The 12,102-nt window shown below is 42.3% G+C and overlaps 1 protein-coding gene across 1 annotated transcript in view; it reads right to left on the reverse strand.

Moving 5' to 3' along the window:
- Positions 1-4,168, reverse strand: part of LOC113137710 (calsyntenin-2-like) — a 191,864-nt gene extending 187,696 nt beyond the window's left edge. Inside the window, exon 1 of the mRNA XM_026319561.2 lies at positions 4,096-4,168. Within this exon, the coding sequence (XP_026175346.1) occupies positions 4,096-4,159 (64 nt within the window). The 5' untranslated portion in view covers positions 4,160-4,168. The remainder of the gene's footprint in view (positions 1-4,095) is intronic.
- Between the last annotated feature and the right edge of the window lie 7,934 nt (positions 4,169-12,102).

Genomic DNA, 12,102 nt, shown 5'->3' on the forward strand with positions numbered 1-12,102 from the left:
TTTTGCATCCAGACAGTGGCTGACCTCACTAATGCTGCAGTCAGCCTCTAAACATTAAGTCTGCAAAGAAATTGCATATTTGATTCTCTACAATTCGGTTTTAACTGGGTGAAAAATATCTGAAAATGAAGATCATGTGATATCATTGAAAGCACCAAAGCAGCTGCTAAATATGATCAGATTTTTCAAGGTTAAGAATATTATTGTTACCTTTTCCCAAACGCACCTCAAAAAACACAATCTGCATTTTACTTAATTTTACAAAAACCACCCTGGCCTCATCTCTGATCAAATAACTCTCTCTGTTTCTCTGGTTTGCAGGGCAAATCAATGAGCCTTGGCTGCCTGAATATCTGCTGCCAAGTATGGTCAACCATGACCGCTCAGAGACGCACACAAAATAAAAACAGAGAAGCAAAACGAGGCATCCACTCACTGCACAGTACACCCACTTCAGTCGGAAACTGAACTACAAGCCTGCACACTTTGCCTTCACTCTTCCTTCCACATCTAAAAAAGACAATAGAGTCGTAAGAGACAAAAATACACGAGGTGGAACAAAAGGAGTCAGATACTGTATATAGTGTATATGCCACAGAGGAATAGGTGAGCACGCTACACTGACGTCTGATAACAGTTTTCAGCGACAAAACTTTAATTTGTAACTTTTTGTGGATGTTTCAAAGAAGAAACCACCCACTCAACGTTGCTCCATAGTCATCACTTACTTAACACTGAGGCAGAAAGGAAAGTCTGATGTCTCATTAGCGATAAAACAGCTTTGTTCGCTCACAAGCTAAAGTTCAGTATGCTGGGAGGATCTGTGCGATACTAGAGTAACAAGGTTTGCTGCAGATCTAGTATCGGTAATCACGGGATCACAGGAACCTGCTTTCTACTGCTTGTTTCAAGACCATAGCTTAAACTTATCCACCCTTCTTCTGTCTTTTGTCTCTGATGGTTGTGGAACTGCGCTGGGATCAGTAGCCTGGCACGGCCCCAGCCTCTGCAGCCGCTAAGCCCTCTACTTTTCGAACGGCGTCGGGCTGTACCGAGATCAGCGGAGCTTTGAAAAGGGAAGACAAAGCAAGCATTCGTAAAAAAATCTGTGATGTTGCTCCATGTCGCTGAGCCCTGCCTCCCCTGACGTGGCAGGACGGGCAGGATTTGTGCCGCATCCTGTGTCACAGTCTTGTTGGAGGATTTATAGAGTGCTCCCACAATGCACTTCCTCTCCAAAGGGGGAACATAAATCTGCTCCTTTTTGTGTCACCCCGCTTTTATATTTGCTAATGGGAAGACTCGAAGACTATCCTCTGCTTTCTTTATCATTCATACACACACACACACACACACACACACTCACACACTCACACCCTGCCACAGATACAGAAGTATTGAGAAAATAAATGATTAGTATTGTTGGAAATTAGAAGTTTTCCAACAGTTAATCCTGCAACTTTTTCTACAGCCACAACTTAAAGGCTGTTACCAGAAGGCCTCTTCCAAAGGATGAACATTACTTTCTAACTGTTTGCATGTTTACTCACAAGAAAAAAAAATGTATAGTGTTTATCTGGATATGATAAAGCTGTAAAAAGAGACACACAGGGGGCAGCTGAATTAAAATACACTGTGCTGGTAATGAGCTATCTAAATTCAGAGTTCATATTGCTTGGAATTACACAAAAGCAGAGCTCTGGGCAGCACAGGCAAAAACTCCACAGCTCTTTCTGCTTCAGCGCCAGAAGATTCTCCCTGTTGAGCGGCGACACGGTCGGTCCTGGGGAAATCGTTTGAGCCACAGCATGTATCTGTGAATGCAATAATTCCTTTGTAAACATCATCATCTTCTCAGCCATTTTTAGCATATTTGGCAGCTGTCAACACTTTGGCTGCACTCTATCACTCTCCACACACGTGCATGGCCAATCCCACACACACACACACAGAGTGATGTTATTGCTTCAAGCCCTGATTACTGACAAGTTTGAAACACACACTAAGTAGACACACACACACACACACACACAGACACACACACGTATGCTGAGTCTGAATGGATGACTCGGGGGTGACGGTGATTAAAGGAAGTTGCACGTCCATGCTTTCCTGGAATGAAACGGTGGCTAAACAGAAAATGACAGGAGTAGCGGTGCTTCAAAGTTATCTGGAAAACAGCTTCGCATATTGGCACCACGGAGGTGGATCCTTCTCCACACTTGACATGAATGTACTATTTCAGTTGTCGTTTCAAAAACTGAACCGAAGAGACAGATTCAGGGGTAAGAAATGGGAAATGATTTAGGTTTGCTGCTTCTTATGGGTTCTGCTTCTTGCCAACTGTGACAGGAAATAGGAAAAGCAGCGAGGGTCAGAGTAGCTACAGATCCACATACACAGATCCTGGAGACAATAGACTTTTATTTTCTCCTGGATTTAACTCCACTGTACAGTGGCCCAAGGGAATCAATTAGAACCATGGTGTGCTTGGTTTTTCCACCCCCATTGACTTGGCAGTAATTTGTTTACTTCACAGCCAGGCCCTGGACACAAAATATAATAAATCCTTCCCTACAATGCAACTATCCTGTTATTTCTTGCTGTGTTGCATATGTAACATACAATATTCCCAAAACAATCCCGATACGTGTCCGGCAGATCCTCAAGAGAAGGACACGATAGTGATCTCACTGTTTCGTGCAAGTAAATCCCGTTAAGTACGTACGAGGTAAAAGCTTGACCCCTGAGCCAGCTCTTGGGTGACACCAGGACCATTAGCATATGCTGTGCTCCACACACAGCAGAGACTGTGCAGCCAGACAGCTGACCAGCAGGGACACAAGGACAACGAACAGCTTATCACACTTGTGGTGTCTCTTGGCTGTCACACAGAACTGACGAGCGTCACCTTGTTATTTCCCTGTGTAAAAAGCCAGTCCCGGTCTACCGGGAGTTGGTTAGCACAGACCTGTTGCCACATTTACCCATTTACCTATGGCACATGCCCAGCTCACGAGAGAATTGAGCGGTCCTGCTGCAGTGGGGATACTGGTAGACCTAAAATTAGCTCTGCAGTAAGGCAAAACTGCCAACAGCATGGCACACATTTATGACATCTGGATGTTATTATCTTTTATCTGCGCAGGATATTTGTCACATGTCTTGGTAGATAGATGGATAGATGGATGGATAGATGGATAGATGGATAGATGGATAGATGGATAGATGGATAGATGGATAGATAGATAGATGGATAGATGGATGGATAGATGGATAGATAGATAGTATATATGGAGGTAATTGAGACAAATGCTTTTTATATAACTATATGTATATAATGCAGAAAATGTGTATAGTTAGTTATAGTTTAAAGACATATTATACTGACTGGGTTATAGTCATAGTTGTTTTGTCATCAAATCAGGACTTCCCTGTCCAGCAGTGAATTGTGGGAAATAACTAAGACCACAGTTTAAATAACACTCAGCTGATGTGAACTGGACTATAAGGCAGTGCAGGATCTCTGATGCTACTTTTAAGGTTTAGACACAAACATGGACTTGAGAGATTTTAGGCTCCACTTCCCTCCCACCTTTCTTTACATAACGAACCAGGACAAACAGGAAAGATGCACAAACTTATCTAAGACAAGCACCGTACAAAAAATATCCATAATGATGAGAAATGAGGTGGAGACTATTTTGTTAACAAAAGGGAAAGTCTGTAAATCAGTAATCTAGTAAGGACACCTGAGATTAATCAAATAAAAGAACAGTAATAAGAGCACGGTAAGCTCCATAAGTCTTCCAGAGAACTACTGTAGGGATGCCATGGATGATAAAACAAATACCCTCAAGTGCTGTTAGGAGCTGCACAGTCATACACTTAAAATTACCAAGTGCCCAGTCTCCACAAGTCCAAGGAGAAACACTGCAGGAAAATGATCTTTGAGAACCAAACGCACTGACACAGCCTCAGCAATCAGGTCTCTCTGCATCCGCACAGCCTCTCCGGCCACATCCGCCTCTATGAAACCGTAGCGCACTGGCAGATGCGCACCACACAGACCAAGTTGCCCTTCACCCTGCGTACCTTTGGTGTGAGCGGCGCTCAACCCCAGAGCCACCACAGCCAACACGCCGACTATTCTCAGCATCGTCACGGTGGAGACTGAGCCCGGGGAAGGAGAGGGACTACGGCGACCTCTTCCTCTTCTGCTTTACTCTGTTTCTCTCTCTCCTTCTTATTCAGCGCCTCGGGTTATCTCCTCTCTCTTCCAGCACTGTGGAAACAGTTCGCTGATATGTGGGACAAGACGGGCAGCGCGGAGTAGAGGAGGACACCAGGTACCCGCACCGCAACGCACCGCGCGCACCGCAGGTTGCGTGAACGATCGAAGCAGCAACTAAAGTGGTTCCTGCTGAGACGGGACCAGGGACCAGCGCACCCCGGGAACAGACCGAGCGACGTCACAGGGAGGAGAGATGGATTCAGGCGCTTTTCTTCCTCCTCTCTCTCTCTCTCTCTCTCTCTCTCTCTTTCTCCTCCTCCTCCTCCTCCTCCGCCCTACCCTCTCTCCTCCTCCCGTCGATGGAGCATCCCAGCCCACTCCAGCCGTGATTCTGCCACGCTGAGGATCCGTAATGAAAAGACATTATTTCACTTTAATTCGCTCCATTAACAGGTCCACCCTGGATGAACCATGTGGGTCAGTACGTGCTTAAAAGAGCTGGAGGAACCAAAGTAGTTTAAATTACATTACATTCATTTACAGTTTTAACTCAGAGCATCTTTATTTATGATGCAGAAGTTAAAACAACACAGTTAAAACTCAGACACAGATTTATAATATATCATTTTGTTAATTAATTATGGAATATGAGTTTTTCAAGCAGGCCACAGCAGAAATTGAATATTGTCATCACAATCTCTGCTTTTGCTTTTTGTCATGCACCTATTTTAGTTATAAGATTTCAGAATACCCATGATGCTTCAGGACTAAAGGGTTTAACATGCTTTTAGCCAGAGGACTCGGACTTAGCTCTTCAAGAAAAAAAATATAGCACAGACATTTATTATAACTGAAATGGGAAGATATTCCCACTGGTACACCTCTTATTATGGAAAATACTCGTCTTAACTTTCAAATAATGTCACTGCTTTATGAAATGTGCAATAAAATTAAAAGTCCTTGAGCGACATGGTTCATTTTGCCAGAGAATAACATTCTTATTGTTTCCCCATTTTTCTCTGGAAAAAAATAGAACTGGTTTAATTCTTGCAGTCTGGAAGGTGTGTGTGTGTGTGTGTGTGTGTGTGTGTGTGTGTGTGTGTGTGTGTGTGCGTCTGCTTGTGCCGGGCACTGGGATTATTAATAACTTTTTCAATTTTCCTGAGTAGCCTATCTCAAAGGAACTTTTCTCTTGGCCTATCTCTGCTGGTTAAGGATTATTCTGGGAGGCAGAGACAATATTGCCAGTGTTATCTGGAGAGAGAGAGAGAGAGACAACACAAACATGACAATGCACAGATCGAAATCCACACCATTCAGTGGCAAAATTACATTTGCTTTTCTTTTCACTGGGAAATGATCTAAATGGTGTGTAGTCAACTAAAAGGATTTCCTGGGCTTCTGTACAAAGAGGTGACAGGAACCAGAGCAGTGATTGTCAAAGTGGGGTGCTGGGACAATAGAGAAGAGGTTAATATATTCCTCGGGGCTTTACAGCCGCGCCACAGATGTAAAAATTACAGCCATTAATCAACGCAAACAAATATGATAACGCGGAAAAGCTACACACAAAATAACTAATAATCTATCCAAGTCACCTGGGGATCAGCAGGGCAGATTATTTTCTGTGAAGAACATGATGTTTCAGATCAGAGACTGGACTCGGCTGCATCATGCAAAACACTTTCTTTTTTTTAAATTTTAAATCAAGGCTATTTTCAAAATTACAACCTGCTGCAAATGGCCAATTTTGTTAGAATTCATTCCTGCTCTCTAGGTTTTTTTGGTGCTTTTTCATTATTGACACACATTATGCCCACTAGGCCACGATATCCACCACCCTGGGAATAGTGAATTGCAAACCATAATGCTAATGTGATATCACACTGTGTCCGTCTGGCTGCTCAGAGTCCAGAGGAGGGGGAAAAAAAAGAAAAGTTTCCTTACTATTGTGTGTATTAGGCAATCTAACCTGGCTGAGTAGTTTAATGTGCAATTCTATTTGTCTCCTATAAGCATTTCACTTTTGGGAGACATTAGTGACATACATTACAGGAGACCATTTGCTGTGTAGGTTGCTAAATGATGATGGAAACAATAAGAAGAAGATGAGGATATTAGTTTAAAATTGATGATTACAGTGTAGTGCAATAAATATATAATGTGTCATGAGAGCTGTCAGAGTCTGGCCCTCCCAGAACAAATAAAGCATGAACACGGATTTAAATAAGATGGGGTTTTTTTTTTTTTCAAGCACCACTGCCTGCAGGGGAAGTCAGCTCTCACTGGTGCTGAGGCACAAGGACACTCTAAGGTTGTCCAAACTATTGGCAAACTAAACCGTCACACAGAGCACTGTGTGCCCCTAAAAGAATATTAACAATCGCAATGTCCTGCAGTGCTGAAATCAGATCAGCTTCATGAAGTTTGATTATTAATTCTTCGTGCTGTAATAAAGTCGATGTAAGAGTTTTGTTTAATATTGATTTTTTTTTTTTCTTTTCCACCCCCCTTTATTTGGAGAAAACAAAAATAACTCAAGGCTGTCCTGGGCTCATTCCACATCCATTATACTAGATGATCCATTGCTGCAGAGCATTGCAGCACTAATGAGTCTCCCTCAGTGCATGTGGCTGACATTTCACATAACATACATATAGAAGCTTCAGTCAGTAAACTGAGGTACAGTCAACAACCAAATGTACTTATTTCAAATACTCTGCACAGATTTGAGTAAATGCAACAGTATCAGTGAACCCAGACTACTATATACTATATATATATATATATATAAATATACCATAAACATAGCAAAACAAATAGTCGTTAATAGAAGTTAGTACTAAAACACAGTGTACAACCTTTTAACGATACAACGCCTAACACAGAATAATTTCTTGCTCTTGTTGCTTTTGTACATATTTTATAGTTGAGGTGAAGGAGTATGAAGATACTTTAAAGTCCATTTTCCTCATTTATCTTCCAGCCATATAATACACACACACAGATACATGCAGTTTTATTTCCAACTAAGCAGGTCTGAGTGGAGATCCCTCTGTGCACAGCAAGTGTGACAGATAGGAAAGTACACTCTTGCATCCTAATTTGATCATTTGCTGAGCACATGAAGAGAATAGAAAAGTTATTGTCTTCATTGCTGAGGCCAATGGCCCATTGTGCTGTTGTTTGGTATGTAATCTTAGATAGAAGTGAAGGTGTTATATGTGCCATTTTATGCCAGGGTCTGTTTGAATGTGGGAACATTAGGTTGTGGGAATGTATTTACATTAAAATCAAATGTGTTTCCTTCCAAGAAAGACATTTCAACTTGAGATTGCAAAGCAAGTCCAAGCCAGATGGCCCCCTGTTGTTGTCCCTGTGTTTCTCCTTCCTGTCTGATGCCACTCCACCTCACCCTCATTGTCCAGCTTTGTGCCTCTGGGCAATCATCCAGCACCTTCCTCCTGGTTCTCCTCCAATCTGTCCCTCAGCAGAGAAGGCATTTTGTCTAAAGCAATTACCCCTTCCCATGTTTCTATTTGCACTGTCTTTCATCATGAATGAGCTGTTCCATCTTTTCTTCCTGCATCCTTCTTTTGTTTCTCATGATTTCTTATCTTCTCTTCAGCTCTATGCACAGGCCTAATCACTCTGCTGTATCCGCTGCTCTGCCAGTCACTGTGTGTGGGACAGTGCAGGACCACTACACTCCCACTAACAGGTAGCTTGGTCTGGAGGACAGGCCATCATCGCCCTGATGTTTCCCCTGATGTGTCAGAGGAAGCGTTGGTGGGGTGACTGATGCTGCTTACACCATGCAGAGGTCTGTAGCTCTGCAAATGCCTTCTGGCCCAGTTTTGTTTCCCCACACTGGCAGAAAGTGAAATCTGTAGCAGTAAACTTTCTAATATCTTAATATCTGTTGAGTAGCAAACACTTTTACCTGACTCTCTAAAGCTGCTGAGGTTGTGTAAATGTTTACAATATAATTATACAGTTACATGTTACTGTGCAGGTCTTTCAGATTATTATCCTAAACATAATCTCAGTTTATTCTATCAGACTCTTTCAGGAAAGAGGACACAGTCACCCCTGATTCTGCAACACTGTCAGGAAACCAGCTACGATTACAGGAAATTATTGTTCTTAGTCAAGAAACAGGGCAGAACAAAACCCACATGAAACCACAACTTTTGTCTTCTGTGTTTTAAAAAAAAGTGATATAATCTGTCACTTAGTCACCTTCGGGGGGGGGGGGTGTAGCTGTTTCCTACTGCATTTCTGCCAAGCCAAGGTACGGTTTCAGTTCTAACTTTGGCAGACTAAGAGTGGTATCGTCCACAGATACAAACTATGGCAAAAAGGTTAAAAATAAAATACAATATAAAAACATACCCTGTCAATAATAGACACTATATAGCTTTTTAAAATGTACATGATATTTACATTTTTCTCATCTTATTCTCAGCTAGAAGGTGAATTAAGTGTAAAATTGTCCATTTGTTCCTGCTCAAAACAGATTTTTCTGTTTTTACATGTTTGGCTTGTGGCGTCATCAAAGTTAATTGATGCAACTGAGCAAACAGCTGGTTTGCCTGATATTTATTGGCACCTCTGTGCTTTTCTGCTGTAACTCTAGTCTGAAAGATTTTCAAGTCTAATACCGTCTGAAGCTTTAGCACCGCTGTCCAGGTAGTACAGGCTGAAATCACATGCTGCTGTTTTAATTGAACTTCTTTCATTATTCATTTATGTTGTCTTTAGCAAGGTGTATTCAATAACAACTGCAGCCCAGTGATTTGGATTCTACATGTGTTGTTCTAATATAAATATTCACTGCACCCTTGTGTCATTGTGAAAAAACGCAGCACTCGTTTTAGGCTGAATCGCTTCCTGCACATTTCCATCTGATCGAATGATCTCTGGGTTTTCCCAGGGCCTCAGATGCTGCAGGATGGTTCTTCTTCAGGTGTTTCCTCGCTCTATCCTGTAGATCAGCATTCATTTTGTCTACGCCTTTTTTTTCCTTTCTTCTTGTTTTGCTACCTCATTCTTGACAGTCACCAAAGCCGCCGTTGTCTCTGAACAGCAGTCGTCCTCTGGTCGAATTCAGACTTGGCTGCTTGTTTGCAGACCTGAAAGTAGCTGTTTAGTTTTTTCTTTTTCGTATGTCAACCCCTATAATTGAACATTAACATCTGTGTGTGTGTGTGTGCGTGTGTGCGTGTGTGCGTGTGTGAGAGAGGAAGGTGACAAGCAGACTCGAAAACACATGCACGCACATATACTTCTATCTTTGTGAGGACACTCACCGATGTGAAGCCTGTTACTTTGAACTTCAAAGTAACTGTTGCAACTATAATTGCATAAACTAACCCTCACCCTAACTTCAACCTAACTTTTAACCTAGCACATAGTTGTCACCCTCAAACTGAGGTCTGGAAAAAAACACCAGCCAAAATACGCGCTTTGTCAAAATGTCCTCACAGAAATAGAATTACAAGTACACACAGACACACACACACACACACTTGCAATGTGCGCTCTTCTCAGGCAGCACATTCGTAACATTCAGTCCCCACCTGCACTTTTACCCAGATTTAAGATATTCAGAGACTGACTGAGAGCTGTAAACAAACATCAGCTTGACCTTGACACACACAACAACTGCAGACGATTCACAAACACACAAATCAAACCCAAAGACGTGCACAGATTGAGGAAAAGCGTCACAAACACAGTTTTTGTTAAAATATTGTACTGGGTATCAACCATGTGCAACAAGTCTCTCCATGCTGAATGAACCCAGTCATACATGCAGGCCTTTTTAGGGTTGGTCACATTCATTTGACTTTAGTACGTTAGCGTGATAAAGGCTTACAGGCTGTTTAATCAGCCAGTAGGGCAGGAGTCGTCCATGGATGGGTCATATTTGATTGACTGCATCAGTCATTTATAACTGCCGATTTCACACAACAGAATTAAATCAAGCTTAATTAACATGTATACAGGTGTGTACAGGTCGTATGCAGGTGTGTACAGGTCGTATACAGGTGTGTACAGGTCGTATGCAGGTGTGTACAGGTCGTATGCAGGTGTGTACAGGTCGTATGCAGGTGTGTACAGGTCGTATACAGGTGTGTACAGGTCGTATACAGGTGTGTACAGGTCGTATGCAGGTGTGTACAGGTCGTATGCAGGTGTGTACAGGTCGTATGCAGGTGTGTACAGGTCGTATACAGGTGTGTACAGGTCGTATACAGGTGTGTACAGGTCGTATACAGGTGTGTACAGGTCGTATACAGGTGACTGTATATTGGTCAAAAACCTGTGACTACCAGATGAAAGACTCAACAGTGTCACAGTAACAGATCAAAAGGTGTTTGAGTTCACTCAGGTCGCAGCCAGGACGTCTGCGCTGCAACAAAAGGCAGCACGTTGTGTCTGTGTGACAATTTCCCCCACGCAGCCCAAACTGCACAGTTACTGCAATACGTTGGTGTACTCTGACTAAAGTACTGCGTCTGTTTCTGTGCAGTCTGTCGGCCAGCAGCAATCCTACAGACGACCTGACTTATTTTCATCTCAGATCAGTGGCAAAGGCGAAACGCTTTCTTTCTAGTAGAGACCTTGAAATAGTAATTCATGCACTAATCTCTTCTCGTTTCTCGATTACTGTAACTCTTTGTATATTGGCCCACGTCAAAGTACAGTGTCTCGATTACAGATGGTTCAAAATGCCCCGTCCTCGCCTTAAGATCCAGTTTTATCTGTCCCCCGTTCACGTTGTCAGACAAAAGGTGATCGAGCTTTCATGCCCCAAAGCTGTGGAACAGTCGACCTTTGAACATCAGAGCTTCTCCATCATTAGAAGCTTTTAAATCCAGCTTGAAGACCTATTTCCATTCTTTAACATGTGACTGATGCTGTGCATGTACTTGGTGTTAGATTGGGGTTTGGTGAAATTAAATTTTAATTGTTTCTGATTCTTGTTTTATTTTCTGTTGTCCCCCCCCTTTTTTTTTTAAATATGTCACTTTGGATCAACTATGGTTGTTTTAAACTTGTGCTCCATAAATAAAATCTGCCTTATTGAGAAAGCACAACATCTACAAATACAAATACCGTTTCATGAGCTGCCGTTCACTAACAGGACATCACATGTTGAGCTAAGGCGTAAGCGTAGTGTCAAAAAAGCCTCAGACGATGAAGGCTGCGTGTATGTGGTTGCTGTGGTTTGATTTATTCCATCAGTGACGTAGTTGGATGTGTGGGAGGAGAGAAGAGGAGGGATTTGCTGTTTCCATGTTCTGCACATGAGGCCAAGTCGTTGGCTTACCTGATGCAGAGTGTCATAACTGTCAACAGCAAGTCCTCAGAGTCTGCTTCCAGACATTACATCTGGATCGTTTCAAATCTAGAGGCTTTTTGGATCAATGTGCTACAGACCTATACAGATCCCCCACCATTTGGCAGAGCCTGCAGGACTTGAGTGCTGCTGGCTCCTGAACTGAGACGCTGACAAAAAGCACAACAGCCTCAGCTGCATCACAGGATTTATAACCAGACACATAAAAACAACTGAAAGAATAACTAAAAGGATGAACAGGATTAAGCTTTATCCCCAGATGGAAAGTTTACCATAAGCATGTTTATGCAACTTACTACTCTGTATAGAATGAATCAAAAACATGGGATTTGGAGAATAGATATTCTTACACAATCTGTATTGGACGTATTGCAAATGGTCGTCATCAAATCAGATGGAAACCTGCTGTGTTTCTATCAATGCATGTACAGTTTGTTTCCTCTGATAGTAATGGAAATTATACTAACCATGTTAAAGGTCACCTGGTTCCCCTGAAGCT

The sequence above is a fragment of the Mastacembelus armatus genome, chromosome 13, assembly GCF_900324485.2.
Source record: "Mastacembelus armatus chromosome 13, fMasArm1.2, whole genome shotgun sequence".
NCBI classification, from domain to species: domain Eukaryota; kingdom Metazoa; phylum Chordata; class Actinopteri; order Synbranchiformes; family Mastacembelidae; genus Mastacembelus; species Mastacembelus armatus.